Source organism: Globicephala melas, chromosome 14 (assembly GCF_963455315.2).
Source record: "Globicephala melas chromosome 14, mGloMel1.2, whole genome shotgun sequence".
Taxonomy (NCBI): domain Eukaryota; kingdom Metazoa; phylum Chordata; class Mammalia; order Artiodactyla; family Delphinidae; genus Globicephala; species Globicephala melas.
In genome coordinates, this window is record NC_083327.1 from 46,116,817 (window position 1) to 46,138,871 (window position 22,055).

The window sequence follows — 22,055 nt, forward strand, 5'->3', positions numbered from 1 at the left end:
ATACCCACCACACATGCTGCCTCTCCAGAGATGAAAATTCAAGTCCAGAGAGTTTTAGGCTCAAATTCATGCAAGATCTCCCTGGATACATAATCTCAACCCAAATCTCCGTCCCCCTGGCTAATGCATTCCCTCAGACTGGAATGTTAGTGCCTGACTCCAAGGAGACACTCAATAAATGCTCCACCCATTCTGTTGGGACATATATGATGAAATATAGAGATTCTCTTAATGCAAAACTGATAAATGTAGAACAAACGTATAAACACGTGTGTGTGTGTGTGTGTGTGTGTGTGTGTGTGTGTGTGAAAGAGAGAGAGAGAGCACTAAGTAGTGCTTTGAGTTGATGACTAAATAATCACATATGGGCTCTCAAAGTTGAGTCGCCAGGTCAAGCCATTCAAGCTTTCCTCTCCTTGCAGCAAGGCCAGTCTCCAGGCTGGGGACAGGGCACTCACTGGCTCCAATGGCGAGCACAGGGGGCTTCCACTGAACCAGGGCCTGGTGTGAGCCGAACAGCACTGAGAGCTGCTGTGGGCAGCCCGGCAGCGGGTGTGGCTGGGTGTACAAGCCAAAGATGACCAAGTTGCCAAACCCAAATTCTTCTATGTGACTCAGGTCACATCCCACGATGAACTCATTAAAAGACAGAGAATCCTGTTGGAAAACAGCCTTGCCATCTGTGACCAGGAAGTCGTTGTTTTCACAAGCAAAGCTCTTCACATCAGTAAAGGGGACATGAGGTAGGACAAGGTGGGACGTGGAGCCATCCAGAAAGGTTGACATGAAGACTTGGGCGGTGTCATTGAAGTAAATGATTCGCTTGGACTGTGGCTTGATTGCAAAGTCCTTTAATGTGCCACTCTGCACAATACGCACAACTTCCGAGCCCCGACCAGAAGCCACAGGGAGATCGATTCTATAAATGCCGTCTCTCAGAAGATAAAAGAGATACCTGACACAGGAGCAAAAGAAGCCTGGTGTGATTCAGTGCAAGGGTGAAGGAGCAACAATGCCTCAGCACATTGTTTTATCCTGTTGGGCAATTAGAACCAGGTATCTCCAGAGTGGATAAGTACAGGGTTTCCCAAGGTGCAAAGTAGTAAAGGTATTTATTAAAGATATGCTCTAGTCATTTAAGAAAAAGAGAAGAAAGGTGAGGAGAGCTGGGTGTGGGGGGAGGAGGACGGAGGTGAGAGAGAGAAGCAGCAGGGATGGGGGAGAGGGAAGAGTTTTATAATAAGTACAAACTCAGTGAGTGAATAATTCAGTGGTGCAAGATAACAGCATAATGGTAACCGTTTTTAATCAGAAGAATAAACTATTTCATCTGCCTGAAATTCTTCAGGAATACTACATAAAAAGGGTTGCTAAAAGTTTTGATTTTTACAGAAACTCTATCATTGTATAGGGAGATGATTAGAAGACAGGCCCTGGAGCAAGAAGTCAAATACTGATTCCAGCGCAAAACAGCTGATGGTCGTGGGCGGTCGATAAATCAACTTGTGCTTTGCTTTCCTATCTATAAAATTGGGATAATAAAAGTACTATCCCATACGGCTGAACAAGAATTAAATGAATTATTGGAAGTAATGCACTTAGAAGCACATATTAAGTGCCTGGTAACTATTATTGAATAATTATTATTATAATTTCTAGTCATATTTCAAAATCTAAGCACAAATCAGTTTTATCCTAATGGAAGAAAGAGCCACCAAAGACCTCTTTGAGATGTATTTTGAGCGACTGTTTTAGTGAGTGAAGTTCATTATCCTCAGAATGAGTCATTTCGTGTAACTGCCAGCAACAAAGTTCATTTCATAGGATCTTAGACTTTTACAAATGAGGAAAATAAGATCCAAAGAGTCCAAAGGACTTGTCCTACATCACAGGGTTTTAAAAGAAAAAAAGAAAAAAATCCTGTAATTCAGTAATTCACTCAAGCTTAAAACATTAAAATAAATATCTGGTAAATTATGAAAGAATATGAATAGAAAATCTTGATTTTAAATCAATAATGAGTAAGAAAGTCAATTCGTGAAAGATAAAAAGTGCTATGGGCTATATTTTTTTTTCATTCAAAATGAAAACAACTTTATCCCTACAAGAAAGAAAAATGTTTAGTCTTACAAATGTTGGCCTTGCTTACTGGTTACTAACCTGTAATTATCTGATTATATTTAAGAAATAATAACCCCAAAATAACTTCCTATGTTTTCATCCTTCACATGTGAGCATGTGGAGATCATGTAATACATTCACAGTGAATAACTCATTTCATCCTCAAAATACCCCAACTGAGTATTATTGTCTTCCCCGAATGGGAGGATAAAGCAAAGGTCATAGACCCGAAGTTACTTTCTTGAAGTCCTACTACAATTTAGCATCACAACTGAGCTAAAATGTGTCCATTTCATTTGTGGCAGGGGGAAGCATAGTGATTTGTAATGGCAAATTTTAACTTGTTATTAGCTATCAATTTCAGTTTCCTAAAGTGGATGGTAGCAGTGTTCTTTCTAAACCAGCCTCCTGATAGATGTGAGAACCAGACCAGAAAAATGAACAGGTGCTGAATTGCTCAGCAAGAGAAAATGGTGCAGTGAAAAGACGAAAGAGAGGCAGGAAGGGCTTCTCATGGGGAGCATCGAGGGGGAATAAGACCCTGAGTCATGCATAAAATAGTGATATACCCAAGACGAGAAACCAGGCCCCGGAGTCCCAGACAAGAAGTCTTTCCCATAAGCCCATATTTTACTGTGAAGGAGAAAGGAAAAACTACTTACCTAGAGAAGTAGTGGATCAAGTTTGAATGAAATTTCCTCTTGGCTCTATAAGAATGAAAAAACTTTGCCTGGATTTAATTAAATGTGAAATCAGATACATAGATGGGCTCACCTGGTACTAGGATGTTATTAGCAAGCAAGTTTCCCCAAGTTTCTTGCCAAAGGAAGAGAATTCACATTTACAAGACTAACACTCACCCATTGTATGAATCAGCCACGATTTTTTGAGGTGCAATAATTGAGGGAGGAGTAACTTCCTCAATGTTTGAGCAGTTTTCTAAATCACAGACACATACCTAGAGAAGAGTACATCAGTAGAATTAGTGTCTATTCAATTTGACCAACACGTATTGCTTGAGCAACTGTTCTGTATTTAGAATTTCACTAGTCACAGAGCACTTTTAGAAAACATAAAAAAGTTCTTAAAAGACAGTGTCATATCCTATATCCTAATGAGTTTATATCCTCTTGGTATCCGTGAAATACGAGTACGTATTTTCCTGGCTTACAGAGGCACTCAACTATTTTTATTAATATTTAAGCTGTTTCCAAGCTTAGGGGCTTCCAGCCGTAGTGATTGTGACCACCCTGTCCCTTTAAAAGAAGGAAACTTGAAACACAGCAAACTGTGTCTTCTCAAAGCTTTGGTAATACAATATTTTCAGAGACCTACTAAAGTTATCCATGGTTATTATACAATTTACAATGCTCGCAGCTGATTTTGATTATGATTGGCCGTTTTATCTAGTGATAATTCAGGTACCACCACTGTCTTATGGAAGATGAATTATCATTAGTATAAACTCATAGCTCTGAAAAATCACAATAAAGATGATTTAATGGTAGGTCAGGACTAGTACTAGGTAAAGTCGAGACCCTGCTATAGGCTAGATCTATGGTTCGTTGCTAACCCAGTGTCTAAAACATAGTAAACACTCAGTGACTAATTATTGAATGAAAGAATTATGTTTATTTGTAAATATACCAAGATATGCATTAGAGTATCAATATCAAGTTGTTTACTTTAAATTCTCAGACTAACCAGTTGAGCCATGATGAAGTACATTCTCTGATAAAGCCAGTCTATGGAGATGGAAGAAATTAATCCCGAACCACTGTAAAAAATTCTCAGGTCAGACACATCAGACATGTTGGCAGCTCCCTTCACCCATATGAGAGTTCCTTCAGAGAAATAAACAACTTGCTGGTGGACATTAACTGATATTCCTGGAAGAGCCATGCAAATACATGTGTGTTATTAGGTAACAACCAGACAAAACACTTCCTTGAAAGAGAATTTATTTCTTTAATCCTTAATAAAGGGATTCAAACTGAAGTCAACCTGGATCTTTCTTTTCACACTAAGGAAACATTTTTCTCTATTACACTGACCTGTAATGTTACGGTGTGTAGCACCCGGCTGAAGGCAATGTGCTTCATCTACTAAATGTTTTAAAGATCTCTTTCGTAGAGAAGTTTTCCTGGATAAAAAGAGCCACCGTTCCTCTTCTTGAACTAAAACAACAACACACTTTCTAGACAGACAGACCAATCATATGCACGTTGACACAAAAAAGATCAATACCACCCTTCAAAACAAGGGGACTAGCACGTGAAAGAGGCTGGTCAGATTTTCTCTGAAGGCACTGGGGTATTTCAACTGTAGTACAAATCACATTCTGTGATGGGGATGAGAAGTACAGTGTCAGTCAAGTAGGATTTCTGGGTATGTGCCCCTAAATGCCCTCAAAATAACATCCCATGCGGGATCACTGTTCTCAACAGCCTTGCCCAAATAGGAGCTCGGCTTATTTTCCTCCACCATAGGAATCTGACTGCTTGGTGGAGGTGGTCCAGCCCAGGCTGGAGCGGGTTGTTGCATAACACACACATATGGACAAACTTCGGTTGTCTCTGTTTTGTCTTTAATTATCTCCCTTTGAGGCAGGAGAAAGGTCTGTAGTAATGAAATGTGAGGACTACAGAACCCTGACATCCTGTTCAACTGGAGACTGATGGAGTGTGTGTTGATGAACACTTTTAGTGTAATTAATAAATGTTATGCAATAATCACGGTAACAACAACCTTAAGCCTGCTCTATATTTAACTCGCCCTTTGGATGCTTCTTGCATAACAAAAATACCTCTCCTTTCCTAGAGTGTAGTAACAGCCCCAAAAAATAAACTAAAGGCTGGTGATAGATGACATTCACTCCCCACTGGCATAGGCGTGTGCAGCTTAGAGGACGGGGCAGTCAAGTCAGCAAATGGGGCTCCCATGAAAACGGAGAGCAGACTCCTAGAATTCTGAATCTTTGGGTGTTATTCCAGTCTTTTAACTCACTTCCCCAAAATATTTCCAGTGCTTCTTAGAGAGCATTTTCTTTTATCATTTTGCTCACGTGGGCATCATGCAGAAAGTATTCAATCTCTCAAGGCAATTGTTAAAATGCCGAAGTAAAAAAAAAAAATGGTACTTGCAAAATAATAACAGAAGCCAATTTGGTAGACTGAATATTCAGAATGGTAAAATGTAACTTATTAAGTTTAGATATATTTAAAAACCTTAAGGAAACTGGAAGAAAAAGATATCTGGTCTGTGTTAAATGATAATACATGATATAAGGTGGAGGTTAGGGCAGAAACAATATATGTATCCCCTAAGTGTGTAAATGAGAGTCATAATCACTAGTGACTTTAACTGAAACCAGGGGTTTGCTTGAAGCCATTTTTTTAATCCCTAATTTTTTTTTAATTTTTAAATTCCGACGTGGAAACTTTAGATCAAACAACTTACTCCTATTTGTCAAATACTGGGACTCATTTAAAATTGAAAACTTATCAAGTATTCAGAAGACAGTGTCCATTTGGGCAGAACAGTAGGGTCTTGGGGAGCACCAGAGGACCCAGGACCTCCAAGATCTGAACCCACCCTTGCCACCCCCTCAGTTCCGTGTAACAGGAGGCGCATCCCCAGTCTCTACCTGCTGGGGATGAAGTGGTAATACTAGATTCTGCTTCCGGCCCCTCACCAACTTCATTTACTGCTGCAACAGAAAACCTATTCCAAAAACGATTTGGAGAGATGTATTTTACATGGCATGGTGTGAACATGAGATAAAAATAGAAGGAGCAATAACATTTCTATTTAAAGGACGATGTGGCAATGCATGTATCTAGTTACTTGGTGCCACTGCTTAGCACTAAAATGACCATCAATCACATCCTTGTTTGCATTCCCCATAAAATAGTTCAGGGTCACAGAGGTCAAAAACTGAACTCTGCTATCTGCATGACCCCCATTCATGCCCTAATTTAAAGAGGTCTTAGTAAATGCTGGAAAAGCTAACAATAATAAAATAATCCCCTTAACAGTTAATACAAAAATACCGTTAACAGAATTTTACCTCCTTACTTTTTTCATGTTGGATTAAATGAAGCAATGATATTTATGATGCTTATAATGTCTTTTTTAGCCAATATTTATAAGCCCATATTTATTAGCCCACATTTATCTCTGAATATAATAGAAATACTTACAAATGTTTTTGCTCAGGATGGTGTAATCTAATAAGCATAAAAACTTGAGGAAAACCACAGTAACTTAAACCAACAGCACAAAGCCAATGCGACTTCTCAAAATACATTTAAACTATTTTTTAGCCCTATTTCTTAAATAATATCATGCCTGTACCCATGCTGGTTACTATTTTTAAATTTTATATTGGAGTATAGTTGATTTATAATATTGTGTTAGATTCAGGTCTACAGCAAAGCAACTTAGTTATACATATACATATATCTATTCTTTTTCAGATTCTTTTCCCATATAGGTTAGTACATAGTATAGAGTTCCCTGTGCTGTACAGTAGGTCCTTGTTGGTTATCTATTTTATATATAGTAGTGTGTATATGTTAATCCCAAACTCCTAATTTATCCCTCCCCTACCACCCCCCACCTTTCCCCTTTGCATGCTAGTTACATTTTTCCTGCACCACTTAATTCTTACCTGTAGGTGGTATTTGGTAGAGTGGAGTAAAACTGGAAACTGGTTCTCTGTGTCCCTGAATCTAACTTTTGATTTTTATTAATCAGCCTTAAGTTATAACCCAAAATAGGTCCACCTGGGAATTGAGGTGGAGCCCAACTGATTTCCACCGTGTCCGGACTGGAGCTTTCAATATTTTTAATGAGAGGAGCAGTTTCAGGAACTGGAAGAGATAATGGTGACATCGTGAGCAGAAAATATACAGTGAAAAATGTAAAAATGTAAATAGGATAGGAAAAAAATGTTGTTTTTTTGAAAACAGCATAAATGAAGTATTTTTGTTAATATTCACAGAAGTGATAGAAAGAAGATGGTAATATATCTATGAGCTGCAATTCTTGATCCCTAAATGATACCAGTTAACTACTTTCCTAAGGGACTCTTTCAAATGTTATTTTCCTCAGTTCTAATTTATGCAATAAAATTAAATGTGGAAATATGCAAATTGGATAAATGTTCTAGAAAAAAATTGGTCAAAAATCTCCAGAGACCTAAACACGTTGAAACGTGGGATGGAACCAGGTTAGGAAGGAGAAGAGAATCTGTAATAAACTGGAGTCAATGATTAACACAAGTTAAAAGAAGTAAGTCCTGGGGCCTATTCCCTCACTAGAGTGCTGTGGCCGGACTAGTTCCAGCTAAAGATATGGATTTAGATAAGCCTGAATTAGAACAGTCTGCTTCACGTTTGCTGGCATCAGCTCTGCTGACCTAGACTGTACTTTCCTCCCCCAGCTCCCAAGGTCCCCTGGAAGCCAGGCTTTCTGTGCCTTAGCAACATCCCTTCCCTTGTGAAGGATGAAAGGAGCATGCATTCTCTAATTAAGCGCTCACCCACAGACTTTAGGAGCTACCCAAGTGACAAAGAACAGAAAGGAAAACAAATGATCTAACAGCCTATCTTCCACCCATGTCTCCACCTGCTTTCCATACCCCCCACGCCCTGAAACCACACCCTTTTATTTCGTCTTTCCATAGAAAGACAGACTGATGTCACTTTGCTCTTCAGTAGTCTCTCTGCCTCGGAACAATTTTGGCAGGTGCTCTGCGTCACCCCTGACCCTTTAGAGTGGGGAGAGAAGAGACAGTTCAGCCCTCGCATTGGCTGCATTTTAAAAAGGCTTTTTAATTGATCTCTCAGCCTTTCTCTGATACAGTTCCTCCCCAACTCTCAGACTGAGATTTAGCAAACACAAATACCATCACATCACTCCTCTGCTCCATGCACTCAGTCACCCTGGTGAACAGGGAAGCAGGAATCATCTCCCAGTGAATCAGAATCAGGATGTCAGAAAAACTAACTCTTCAGGGTCAGTGCCCAGACAGACATGATCTGCTCCACTTCAAGCATGTAGATGTCCCATGGTGAACTGTGATTATTGTTCAAATCGCCCCCACAAAAATCGTCCCTGAAAAGGCTGGTCAGGTTAGGCAAGGTAACCATTCCACCTGATTAAGAAATTATCTTCATAAAGGCCCCAATTAAAAGGCAGTAATACCATCTAAAAATCATATATTTCCCATAGCTAAAAAAGAAAAGAATCATGAAGTGATGGAACATGAAACAGATAACTTTATAAGTTTTGATGTGGCTAAAAAAAGTGAGATAGAATTGAGGCATGCGATGCTATCCATGGAAAAGACCCTCAGTACGAGGACTGGAACACCTGGAGGGTATGTGGGCTTGCATATCCAGAGAAACGCCCGGAAATGGAAAGCAAAATTTGCCTTCTTCATTATTTTGATTTGACTAGCCTTGGGCCCTGGACCACGGTATGTCTCCAGCACTGGAAAATGTTCCAACACTATTGGAGTACACGAGGCATTGCTTTGAATGAAGAAGGATCCACGTATTCTGCTCGGATCTGGAACCTTTCGAATATGACCCTAGGCCAGTGTCTGACCTGAGGTCCCAAGGATAGTCAGAGAACAGTCAGCAGAGGTGCCACACATACCCTAAAATCTGATAAGCAAGAAGAGAGCACTAATCAGAGAAGAGGGAAAATGCCCCAACCGGCTTCATCCGCTATCTAGCTATGCTTCTGGCCAAGGCCTAGTTCACAGTGAGGGTCTCTGCACACAGCTGAATCTCCAGAACGAGGGGTAGGGACATATAACGTCTGGCTTGGAATAAGTCCTCCCACGTCCCCTCAGCTAACTCTAAGGGTGAGAGCACCAGGCAACTCTCCCTGAGTGTCTGCCCCAGGCATTCACCTCCCTAACAGGCTCTAGGCTTGAATCCTTTTCCTGGTATGGAAGTCACAACTTTGAAAGAAGAAATCAGAAAATGCCCCAATATATGTACTATTTTTAAAAATCATCTCTAATCAAATGTTAAAGTATTATAATAACCTCCCAGCTGATCTCACTACCTCTGTACATTCCAGTCTCTCTCATTCCTTCAATCCATTCCATGTGTAGTGGCCAAAATTATCTTTTTAAGGAGTACTCAAATCAACTACTCCTCTTCTTCAAAACCTTCCATAATTTCTGACTGCTAAGTGAGGCTTATTCTGACCACCTTCTTTAATACACTCCCCATTTCTAAAGAACAGACCCTGCTCAAAACGTTCCTCTTACCGTAGCACCCCATATCTTCCTACTTACAATATACTTTCTTTATTTATTAGGTTTACTGCTTAGAGTATTCTTTTCCACCAGAATGGGTATTTTTGTTTTGATCACAGAAGTACGGTGAGCACCTAGAACACTATTTGGCACCTAGCTAGGTACTCCATTGTTGGATGGGTCTATTAATGAAGGAATACATTTATTTCATTGTTTAAAATAAAATGAACTAACCAAAGCTTTGGAATAATCCCTGATTTCTTAAGCAACATGTGCATGCCATACCTCCATAAGGATGAGTCCTGTAACTGGGACTTGGAGGGGAATACAGCTGCAGCTGGGCTGTGAAGATCCAAACCACTCGAAAAATATATTCAGTGAAGGGATGCAAGGGCTCTACCACATAGGAGAGCTTGGACACAGCCTAAATCAACAAGAGATCAAAATCAGCATTTATGGAATAGCCACCGTATATTGTAACTCAAGAGCACAGATTCGTCTGTAGATGATGGATGGCCTTCTGGATATGGAGTGACCCAAGGCCTGCCAGACCAGTTGAAATGGAGGCCTGGAGCTCAGAGCTGAGCCATCCCGACATCAGTCAGCATAATTCACACCAAAATTCTTTCCTTCTTCAAAACTGCAAAATTATGGATTCAATTATATGGCATTTACCTCAAGGCTTTACTTTACTTTTCCATGTTAATATACTTGGTGTCTTTGGACTATTTTTCTCTGAACATGATTTCCTAAAAGGGAGCATCCTGGATGACCTCCCTGCCCTCCACCCTAGTTGGAATCATTTTCAATGGGGTGGGCAGATAAAGACCAATGATATAAGTAGTTGGTTATGTGATGCTGTGCTGAAGGAATAATATATATGTCCAATAATAAATTTTCCTTAAAAATAAAAGGTTTAGCATAAAAAGTAGCAGAGATTAAAGTTCATCTAATCCAACCACTCATTTTACGTTTGAATCTTCTCTAGAATGTCTTTTCACCTATAATTATATGTAGTAATTTGGCACTTTTAATAATTTGAAGAAAAAGTCTCCGTTTAGGCACATGGGCAGCAGTTCATACCTCAGTGTAAGTCCAGCTTCCAGGCAGTTGTGCATATTTCCACTGAATGATGTATTTTACTCCAGAGATGTTGGCCGATTTCCATCGTAATGTCACACTGTGGCTTCCAATGGAAGAAGCAAATGGTGCAGTGGGGAGGTCTGTATTTTCTGGGGAGAAAACAAGATTTCATTCACCATGTCCCCTGTCTGTCAAAGCAGGAGAGAGTGTCCCTGCTTCATCTAGTGCCCTTAGCACCCTCTTGCCACAATTATTCACCTGAACAATAACTGATGCACATATTCAAGTGATTTATTTTTTTAAATCAGCCAGTCTGTCTGGCAGCTTTTTTCTCCCATAGAACGCACTTATCTTTTTTTTTTTTTTTGGCGGTACGCAGGCCTCTCACTGTTGTGGCCTCTCCCGTTGCGGAACACAGGCTCCGGACGTGCAGGCTCAGCGGCCATGGCTCACGGGCCCAGCCACTCCGTGGCATGTGGGATCTTCCCGGACTGGGGCACGAACCCGTGTCCCCTGCATCGGCAGGCGGACTCTCAACCACTGCGCCACCAGGGAAGCCCCGAACGCACTTATCTTTGACGATAGATTTTTTACAAGCAAGCAACATGGAGTGTTCTGAGACTGTCCAGTTTTCTCTTGTGATACCACTTCTATATAGGCTAGAAGGGTGGGTACCAAGGGTGTGTCTGGTGGGCAACCATCCACTACCCCAGGACATGTATCTCAAGATATATTTTAATTTTACACTATATGTCTACAGTTGTTGCCCATTTTGTCAACACATTATTTTTATACATGCAAGTAGTTGTCTGTACTCCAAAGGATTCTATATTCTGCTGTTTTTTATTGTGAAATATTTCATGACTTTTAAACAGTAGCAACATTACAATTGGTACACACAGTTATTGGTGCTACTTCCCAGGTCCTGTGTGAGGGGTTAGAATTCTGAATGGTATGTACCACTGGGATGAAATTATTTTACTTTACTTTTTCTATTTTCCAAAATTGTGACTAATTTAATGCATTAGCTTGCTTTTTCCCCAGAATTTTTTATTGTGGTAAAATACACATGGCATAAAATTTACTATCTTAACCATTTTTAAGTGTACAGTTCTGTGGTATTAAGTACATTTGTATTCTCATACAACCATCACGACCGTCCATCTCCAGAACTCTTTTCATCTTGCAAAACTGAAACTAACCATTAAATAATAACTCCCCATTCCCCCTCTCCCTCCCCCTTCCCTAGGCAACCACCATTCTACTTTCTGTCTCTATAATTTTAAGTACTCTAAATACCTCATGTAAGTGGAATCAAACAGTATTTGTCTTATTGTGACTGGCTTGTTTCACTTAGCATAATGTCCTCAAAATTTATTCCTGCTGTGGCATATGTCAGAATTTCCTTCCTTTTTAAGTCTGAATAATATCCCATTGTATGTGTATATTGCATTTTGCTAATCCATTCATCTGTCAGTGGACATTTGGGCTGCTTCCATGTTTTAGCTATTGTGAATTCAATATTTGAGTATAATAGGGGTGTATAAATATCTTTTTGAGACCCTGCTTTCAATTCTTTTGAGTATATACCCCCAAAGTGGAATTGCCAGATCATGCAGTAATTCTGTCTTTAATTTTTTGGTTTTTTCCACAGGAGTTACACCATTTTACATCCCCATCAACAGTGCACAGCATTCCAATTTCTCCACATCCTCGTCAACACTTATACTTTTCTGGGATTTTTTGCTTTTTTTCTTTCCTTAAAGTGGTATTTCATTGTAGGTTTGACTTGCATTTCTCTAATGATTAGTAATGTTGAGCATCTTTTCATGTGCTTTTTGGCCATTTGTATATCTTCTTTGTAGAAATGTCTAAGTCCTTTGCCCATTTTTTAATTGGATTGTTTGGGGGTTTTGTTGTTGAGTTTTAGGAGTTTTCTATATATTCTTGATATTAATCCCTTATCAGATATGTGATTTGCAAATACTTTCTCCTATTCTATTGGTTGCTTTTTTTACTCTGTTGATAGTGCGCTTAAATTTTTTTAATTTTCATGAAGTTCAATTTGTCAATTTTTTCTTTTGTTACCTGTGCCTTTCGTGTCATATCCAAATAATCATTGCCAAATCCAATGTTGTGAAGCTTTTGCCCTATGTTTTCTTCTAAGATTTTTATAGTGTCAGGTCTTACATTTAAATCATGGATCCATTTTGAGTTATTTATTTATTTTGGGGGGCTGCATTGGGTCTTTGTTGATGCACATGGGCTTTCTTTAGTTGTGGCGAGCAGGGGCTACTCTTCGTTGTGGTGTGTGGGCTTCTCATTGCGGTGGCTTCTCTTGTTGTGGAGCACAGGCTCTAGGCACACGGGTTTCAGTAGTTGTGGCACACGGGCTCAGTAGTTGTGGCTCGGGGGCTCTAGAGCACAGGCTCAGTAGTTGTGGTGCATGGGCTTGGTTGCTCTGCAGCATGTGGGATCTTCCTGGACCAGGGCTTGAACCCGTGTCCCCTGCATCGGCAGGTGGATTCTTAACCACAGCGCCACCAGGGAAGTCCCCATTTTGAGTTAATTTTTGTATATGATGTTTTATAAGGATCCAACTTAATTCTTTTGTATGTTGATATTCAGTTTTCTCAGGACTATTTGCTGAAAAGACTGCCTTCTCTCCCATTGAATGGTCTTGGCACCCTTGTCAAAAATCATTTAACCATATATATAAGGATTTATTTCTGAACTCTCTATTCTAGTCCGCTGATCTATATGTCTGTCTTTATGCCAGTACCACAGTATTTTGATTACTGTAGGTTTGTAGTAAGTTTGAAATCAGGAAGTATGAATCCTCCAGCTTTGTTCTTCTTTTCAGCATTTGGGGTGCTTTGAGATTCCATATAAATTGTAGGATGGGTCTTTCCATCTCATGCAAAAGATCTGCAAAAACATCTTTGGAATTCTGATACAGATTGCATTAAATCTGTAGATTGTTTTGGTAATATTGACATCTTGACAATATACCAGGTCTTTCAACCAATGAATAAGGATGTCTTTCCATTTATTTGTCTTCTTTAATTTGTTTCAGAAATGTTTTGTAGTTTTCACTTTACAAGTCATTCACCTCCTTGGTTAAGTTAATTTCTAAGTGTTTTTATTCTTTTTGATGCTATTGTAAATGAAATTGTTTTCTTAATTTCCTTTTCAGATGGTTCATTATTAGTGTATAGAAATGCAATTGATTTTCAAGTGTTAATTTTGTATCCTGCTATTTTGCCAAATTTGTTTATTAGTTCTAACATGGTATTTTGTGGTATCTTTAGGGTTTTCTGCATATAAGATCATAATATCTGCAAACAAAGAGAAGTTTTACTTCCTCCTTTCAAATTTGGATGGCTTTTATTGGAGCCATCAAATTTGGTTGCCTTTTTCTTGCCTGATTGCTCTGGCTAGGATATCCAGTACTATACAGAAGTGGCAAAAGCAGGCATCTTTGCCTGAACTTAGAGGATAAGTTTTATTTATAGAAAAAGAATCACTACTCTGGTTCAGAAAAGATGGTAAATTTTTTTAAGGAGCTTAAAATGATTAAATACAAATTCCCATGACCGCTTTCCAGTTAAAGGAAATGTTGACACAATTCTAATCACTATAGATACTGAATCTGAACTAATTAAAGTCCATACTACAAAAATACTCTGTGACCCAGAAAAAATAAAGCCACTGTCATCTGAGAGTTTAGCCCACAGAGTGGCTTCACACAACCCTTCTCTGCTTATTCTTCCATTTAGGGTTCATTTTTGGATACTATAACTATACAGGCAAAGCACAGTTCCATTTTTCCCTTTTTATAGTGTGAGATGCTTAACAGCAGGAATTGGAATAGCTGTGGGATACCTTGAAGAGGAGTCCAGTGATGGAGTGGTCAGCAGAGCAAGGAAGAAGAACCAGGAGACATCAGAAAAGATGTAAGTTAAGAACTGGGCAGAAGGGGCCAGAGTTATATAAGTACAAGTAAATGGAAATTTCATAGCTAAATACAGACATATGTTTCAAAGCCATGGTGATGCATATGGAAAAATAGAGATAAGGTAGGTTTATTCTAAAATATCAAGACAAGAGTGAATCAAATGAGAAAGAGGAAGCTAGGGACTTCCCTGGTGGCACGGCGGTTAAGAATCCGCCTGCCAATACAGGGGACATGGGTTTGAGCCCTGGTCCGAGAAGATCCCACATGCTGCAGAGCAACTAAGCCCTTGCACCACAACTACTGAGCCTGTGCTCTAGAGCCCATGAGCCACAACTACTGAGCCCGCGTGCCACAGCTACTGAAGCCTGTGCACCTGGAGTCCGTACTCTGCAACAAGAGAAGCCACCACAATGAGAAACCTGTGCACCGCAACGAAGAGTAGCCCCCGCTCGCCGCAACTAAAGAAAGCCCACACGCAGCAACACCCAATGCAGCCAAAAATAGATAAATAAATGAATAAATTTATAAAAATAAAATTTAAAAAAAAGGAAGAGAAGCTAAACTGAGCTATATACTACTTTCAATATATAGCAGAGTGGCTAAGAATAGGCTCTGGAATGAGATAACTGGGTTAAAATTCAAGTTACATCCTTCTCTGGCTATGCAGCGCCAAGTAAGTATTTACATTCGTGCCTTATTTTTCTCATCTGTAAAATGAGGAGGATAATAGTGTTTATACCTCTGAGGACAAAAAGAGCTAAAACCTATAAATTACTTAGAACTGTGCCTGACTCATAAATGCCTAATAACTAATAGCTATTTTTATTTCAATATATTATTAGCTGTTATCATCCCCACCATGAGGAAAAGGGGAGGATGGAGGGTATCTGAAATAAGATAATGTAGCAGATCCGCAGATAAATGGACCAGTACCAGATGTGTTAAAGACAAACAGGGTCTTAAGTACATGGGTGAAAAGACTCATCAGAACAAACTAAACATAAGGTCTGTAAGCACAAATGCCATATATGTAAACTTGGTACATCTCAGTTAGTGGTACATAGACATTGATAGCCAAATGAAAAATATAAAATAAAGCACTGATTACACTTGTACTCTAACAGAATTGTATAATTAAGTTGGTAGTATAATTTTAGAATATGAGAAAAGGATATAAATCAAAGTTTCCCAAACTCTCTCAGTTCTGGCATCTTTAATATATTAGTAATTTTTGGGCTTCCCTGGTGGCGCAGTGGTTGAGAGTCCTCCTGCCGATGCTGGGGACACGGGTTCATGCCCCGGTCCGGGAAGATCCCACATGCCGCGGAGCGGCTGGGCCCGTGAGCCATGGCCGGTGAGCCCGCGCGTCCGGAGCCTGTGCTCCGCAACGGGAGAGACCACAGCAGTGAGAGGCCCGCATACCGCAAATATATATATATTAGTAATTTTTTCATGACCCACTAGAACAAAAGAATCACCTAAACAGTTCCATTTATTAAGTATTATAACTTGAGTATGCGTGTCCTATCAACTTAGTAGATGATTGGGGAAAAAACACATAAATTGAAAGACAAAATAATATATTTATTTCATTCCTAAATAAAAATAATTGCATACTACTTGGATCTGTGTGCCTACTGGGCACTGCACAACTTCTCAAATATTCTAATCAGACTGGACACCTCCATCCTTATTTCCTGTTCCTCGTTGTATTCCTCATGATATTTGCTTTTTAACACAGCAACACCAAAAACGCAGGATTGTAAAGATATGATAGCATAGAAAAGAATGTAGGGCAATCCATTGTTTATACCATCACTTACCTCTGGCTAGTAGTTCCTGTGATGTCCAACAGACATCGACTACCCTTGTGTTTCCCTCAATGTTTAAAATGCCCCCACACCTCCCTGGGAGGTAGATGTGATGCCCTGGGGAACCTAAGTGCACAGTTTGGAAACCACAGAATATAAATTTTATCCACAACTAACTCCCACTACACAGAAGGTAAAAAATGTAATACCACTACCCCTCCACAGAAATGTCAAAGAGGGTCTTTTGTGGGACATTAAAGGGCAGAAGCAAATCAGGATAGGAAGGCAAGATCCACCTTCCAATTTCCATCAGCCACTGAGAGCAAGGAGCAAGCCACTGAAACAAGGACCACAACTTACGGAAGAACCAATCATCTCTTGTTCTGGAAGGAGCTGTCTATCTCCCAGTGGGAGGAAACACTGGGGAATTCTGGAAAAGTTAACTGCTAACATATAGGCTATAATTTATCAAAGCGTTGGTCCTTCAGAAACCACTAGAGAATTAACACACTTGGGCAAAGTCACTTAGAGACACCCAACCTGCTCTGAAATAAGTCAGAGGGAGCTGGAAACCCAAGTTCCCTACTTACTCAAAATTTAACACTGAGAAGGATAACTTCCATACATTGTGCAAATTTCCCAATGTCTTGTAGGGAGCCATAACTATAGTAGGTACTTGAGTGAATAACTGTTAGCTGAGTAATGAAATGTGCATTAAATAAAATACTTCTACACTTTCAGTTCATTAAAACAGTGGCATTTCCTGACATCAAGTTGCTCAGGATTCACATTGGTCTTTCTCGTTAAGACAGAAGTAATTGCATCCACTGAACTGCGGGCGAAATCTCAAGTTCTAAACGTGTCATGTGCTGTTTCCTTTATTTTGCTCTGAAAGAAGAGTTTTGCTGAGTCTCTGTCAAAATGGCTTCCACATTTGAAGTTATTGAAAAATATATATATTCAATAATACATATATTCAATAATATATATATATATAGATCATACTGAGACATAGAAGTCTAGCTATTTTAAGAGGTGGCTCATTACCCCTACATTAGCACAGGTCCCTGGAGTAGTGTAAATTATTTTCAATAACAGTTGGTTGCGTCTGCTTACCTAGCACTTCCTCTTCATATGCACCTTCCCCGCTGCTGCAGCCGACCTCACAGGATTCTCGCTATGGAAGACAGGTAGCATGCCAGTCAGCACAGCCTTTGTACTGCTTTTCTGATAAGCTTCAAGTAAATTTTGAAATATGAATGCCTGATATATAAGCATACATGTATATCAAGTATTTCAGCTGTAATGAGTATTAAGTTCCCATTTGCTAGTGGGATTAGAACAACACTTCTCAATCTTTTTTGACCGTGTCCCAAATTCCAAAATACATTTAACAAAACAACTTAGTACACACATACATGTTGGGAAAAAAAAGATTCTTGAAATGGTATTTTTTTCCCTGTTTTAACAGTTTTATTGAAATATATTTTACGTAACCATAAAATTCGCCAATTTAAAGCCCATAGTTCAGTGGTTTTTAGTATATTCAAAGATTTGTACAATCATCACTACAATCTAATTTTAGAATATTTTCATCCCAAAAAGGAATCCTGACCTGTGATGCAATCTTATATGTTCTATTCTATGTCATTTTATTGTGATTGTTTATTCAGTAAATTGATTTCATGACCCTCTAATGGGTGACACCCCACAATGTGACAAAATACTGAGCTCAACAATGCAATTATATGTTTGCCATCTTAGTCAAAGGTTTAGTGAGTTAATAACCTAAAGCTCTAGCCTAAAGTTATGCCTATTTATTTTATATATCCATGTCTTCCTTGAAAGATTAAAAATGGACTATAAACTTTATAGTAACTAAACATTTCAATGGTTGTCTTAATGCCAACGTTAAATTTTAAGGTCTACAAAAACCTAATGATGATTAACATGTTTATCTCATTAACAGAAAACATAGAAAACATTTTGGTGACTGAGAGATAAATTTCCTGCAACTTTTAGCAGGTGCATTAACAATAGTTAATGGGGGGGGAACTTGGAGAAAAGGCACACATCGTAAAACTACAACACAATCATGATCAATCTTCCTGCTCTCACTCAGTTTACAATACCTAGGACAACATGCTGTTGTTTCTCATGATAATAGTGGAAACCATGACACAATGCATTTACTCTGAACATCCAGGTAGAGGAGGGCTGTAAGTTGCAAATACTTAGCTGTCCCACGTTTGATCTGTGCACTCAGAGGAAGTGGAGCCTGATAAGCCTAGTTTTGCTTAGTTAAGGATTAATTTAAATACTTCAGTTTGGGCTCAGGGTTATTTAACTTAAGGGTTTAGTATACTTTTCACATCTTCTTTGCAGGTTTCAGTAAAATACATTCAACACATTCATTAACTGCAGAGAATAAATATACCAATTGGGAGCAAAATTATCATTACCATAGGATTTTCTTTTCAAGAAAGAAAACTGAGGAAGAAGAAAGGAGATGGAATAATGTTTATTTGGAAATGTAGCTAGTCCTGACCTAAGAGTTTAAATGTTTCATTTTGTTTACTTTGGTGAAGCTTGTATTTTTTTCCAGCTTTTTTGAGATAAATGATTACCACCAAAGCATTAGCTAACACCTTCATCCCATCATATAATTACCATTTCTTTTTTGTGATAAGATCAGCTCTTTAGCAGCATTCAAGTACATAACACAGTGTTATTAGCTGTAATCACCGTGCTGTACATTAGATCCCCAGAACCTGTTAATCTTATAACTATAAGTTTGTACTCCAAGGAGTTTAAATGTTTTCTCAAGTGGAGGCAAAAGCTGTTGATTAGGATTTCCTTCTCTCTCTCTCTTTCTCTCTCTCTCTCTTTGTGCCTTCCTCTCTCTCTCTCTAATCTAACATTAGACTTCAAATGAAGTTATCCACTGTTTCTCAAGCTCAAGTTGCCTGGAGAGAATCTAAAGGAATTCAGATTTAAGAAATTCACAGAATCTGAGCTCACAGCCCCTGGATGGGGCGTTTATACAGCATATTCCAGGCTACTGAGCTGCCATTCCCACTGCAGAAGCCAAGTTCATACTTCCCAGGGGCTGCATCAGTTTGCTGTCTCTGTTCTCACAGCAGTAAGACCATTTTTATCATCATCCCTCTGGCTCCATGCTTGTGTTTCCCAGACTGGCACACCTGCTGTCGGTGCCTTTTCTTATTCCTGTAGCACAAGGAGGACATGCCCCACCATCCTCCTGGGATGCCTCTACTGCAGAGTCTCTACACCAATTGTGGCTTCATCTCCTAAAAAATCATTCATTCACTCATCAAAAAATATTTATTGATACCTTTTATATGCCAAGCACTGTTTTAGGTTTTAAGGGTATGGCAATGAATAAGACAGGCAAGCTCCCTGACTTCATGGAATTTACATTCTCTTAGAAGGGAATAGACAATAATGGAGTAACAAACTTAAAAGATAAAATATGCTCAGATATGAAAAGTGCTATGAGGAAAATAAAACAAGTCAAAGGCAGACGGCATGACCAGACAGGAAGGGGACTAACTTTAGTGAGGGGACTCAGGAAGAACCATGCAGAGGTGACCCCCAAGGCAAGACCTGAGTGATTAGAAGGAGCTGGCCTTGCAAAAGTCTCGGCAAGGGCAAACACCCTGAGGCAGGCATGTGCCACATATACTCAGAGAAGAGGGAAAGGCCAGTGTGGCCAGTACAGAGCACAAGGAAGAGGGGGCAAGATGAGGCAGGGGCGTCAGCAAACACTGGCAATCTGTATTTTTTCTCAAATGGCAATGAGAAGCCACAAAAAGGTTTTTAGAACCTTTTAGATTAGGATAATCTAATCTGTGTTCTTCAGGGATAAGCCACCTTACTTGCTAACATCATTTTCCAAGTTATATTTTGCTAAGCTACCAGTTGTAAAACTATTCCCTCCAAGGAACATGTGGGCAGATTCCAAGCTTCCTAGGTTGAAGCTTTGATGGTTGAGGAGTTTGATTTCCTAAAGGTGTGAGCAGCTGAGTTTAAAATATCTCTCTCGGGACTTCCCTGGTGGTCCAGTGGCTAAGACTATGTGCTCCCAATGCAGGAGGACCGCGTTCGATCCCTGGTCAGAGAACTAGATCCCACATGTTGCAACTAAGACCCGGTGCAACCAAATTAATTAATTAATTAGTTAAATATCTCTATGTTTATCTCTACCTCCACCTCTATTGAGCATGTATTACTGTTCAGTTCTACATTATTTAACATATAAAATAGCAAAATATAATAGAAAAGAATAGAATAATTATATATTACAATAGAGAGAAAAGATGTACATTACATAAGCACAGACAACTGGGCAGCATACTGATGAACAGGGAACTACCACACTGGAAACCCAGCTTCAACGCTTGAGACACTTTAACTCTCTCTGGCTTCTAAACACAATCCTCCAGGGACTGTTTTTTTGGCTGCTTTTATTTTGGTCACATAAGAGAGTTCTCAGGCAGTCTTTTTTTTTTTTAATCCCAATCAGGAAAGAACGTTCATTATCTATTTACATACAGGGCAAATTTTCTTCTCTGTTTTATCTCTTCTTACCCAACTCAATCACCATCCACTCCCAAGGAAAAATCACTCAGGTACAGGGTTGCCGCAGACTATTGAGAAAATATTCCAATTTACTTTTTTGTTTTTACTTTATTTTCCACTCAAAGGAAATTTTTCTATTTTACTAATGAATGACAATCTCTGTTTCTTCCTCAGGCAAGATAGGATAGTTCTGTTCTCTGGCTTCAAGGACATTTTAAATAGAATACAGCATAGATGTTAAAGTGAGAAATAATGCCGTTTCATCATAAATACTTATTGTCAAATAAACTAAAATGAATTCTGAAGGGTATGGAATCCAGGACAGGGAAGTTTAGTTGAAGGAGATTGAGTAGGAAAAGATCAAAATCCCAAGGTCTTTCTGAAGGAAGAAGAAAGTCAAGAGCAGGAGAGGGAGCTCCTAGGGTGAGGGAGACTGGGGGCAGGGATGGCGGGGAGGCGTTGATAAGAAGATACCTGGGCACCAGAGTCTGCACAAGGTCCCTTATTGTCATAGCAAGAAGTAAATTAATTAGTTAAAATTAAAAATTTAAAAAGCTGTGTTTCAAATTGTTGTTGAAAGAGTTCACTGAATAAGGAAGAAAATTGCAACTAAAGGATCTCTCCTTTTTTTTTTAACATCTTTATTGGAGTGTAATTGCTTTACAATGGTGTGTTAGTTTCTGCTTTATAACAAAGTGAATCAGCTATACATATACATATGTTTCCATATCTCTTCCTTCTTGCGTCTCCCTCCCACCCTCCCTATCCCTTTGTCACAAAGCACTGAGCTGATCTCCCTGTGTAAAGGGATCTCTTCTAATGCACTGTATTAATGATAGCGCATAGGCTTTATGGGGAAGAAATGAAATCAGCAGAGATGAGGGTAGTCCTCCAAGTGCCTTCTCCTCTCTTCCTGCCACCCTCTCTCACCCAGGCTTCAGGAATCAGAACCTTTCAAACCAGATTAGAGTAATATACATGTATATATGTGAATGTGTGTGTGTGCATACACACATCTATATACACTCATATATGCATTTTATGTATGCACATAGATACATAAAGCACAGCAAATACTTATGTCAAAATGGAATTATACAGTCATTTTTATAGCCAGAGTAGAGCACTCCCAGGAAGAACATTTCTGTGCATTAAGAATGACTCACTTTTCTTCATTCTTATTTTAACAGCTTTTTAAGGA

The 22,055-nt window shown here is 39.2% G+C and overlaps 1 protein-coding gene across 2 annotated transcripts in view; it reads right to left on the bottom strand.

The window, feature by feature from the left end:
* The window catches only part of ROS1 (ROS proto-oncogene 1, receptor tyrosine kinase), a 112,293-nt gene that overhangs the window by 76,480 nt on the left and 13,758 nt on the right, over nt 1-22,055 (bottom strand). For both annotated transcript variants that reach the window (XM_060283663.1, XM_060283664.1), the window contains exons 5-13: nt 17,369-17,429; nt 10,484-10,632; nt 9,686-9,824; nt 6,794-6,995; nt 5,768-5,844; nt 4,176-4,298; nt 3,826-4,010; nt 2,982-3,079; nt 459-955 (exon numbers count right to left, since the gene is read on the bottom strand). In XM_060283663.1, the coding sequence (XP_060139646.1) occupies nt 459-955; nt 2,982-3,079; nt 3,826-4,010; nt 4,176-4,298; nt 5,768-5,844; nt 6,794-6,995; nt 9,686-9,824; nt 10,484-10,632; nt 17,369-17,429 (1,531 nt within the window). The remainder of the gene's footprint in view (nt 1-458; nt 956-2,981; nt 3,080-3,825; nt 4,011-4,175; nt 4,299-5,767; nt 5,845-6,793; nt 6,996-9,685; nt 9,825-10,483; nt 10,633-17,368; nt 17,430-22,055) is intronic.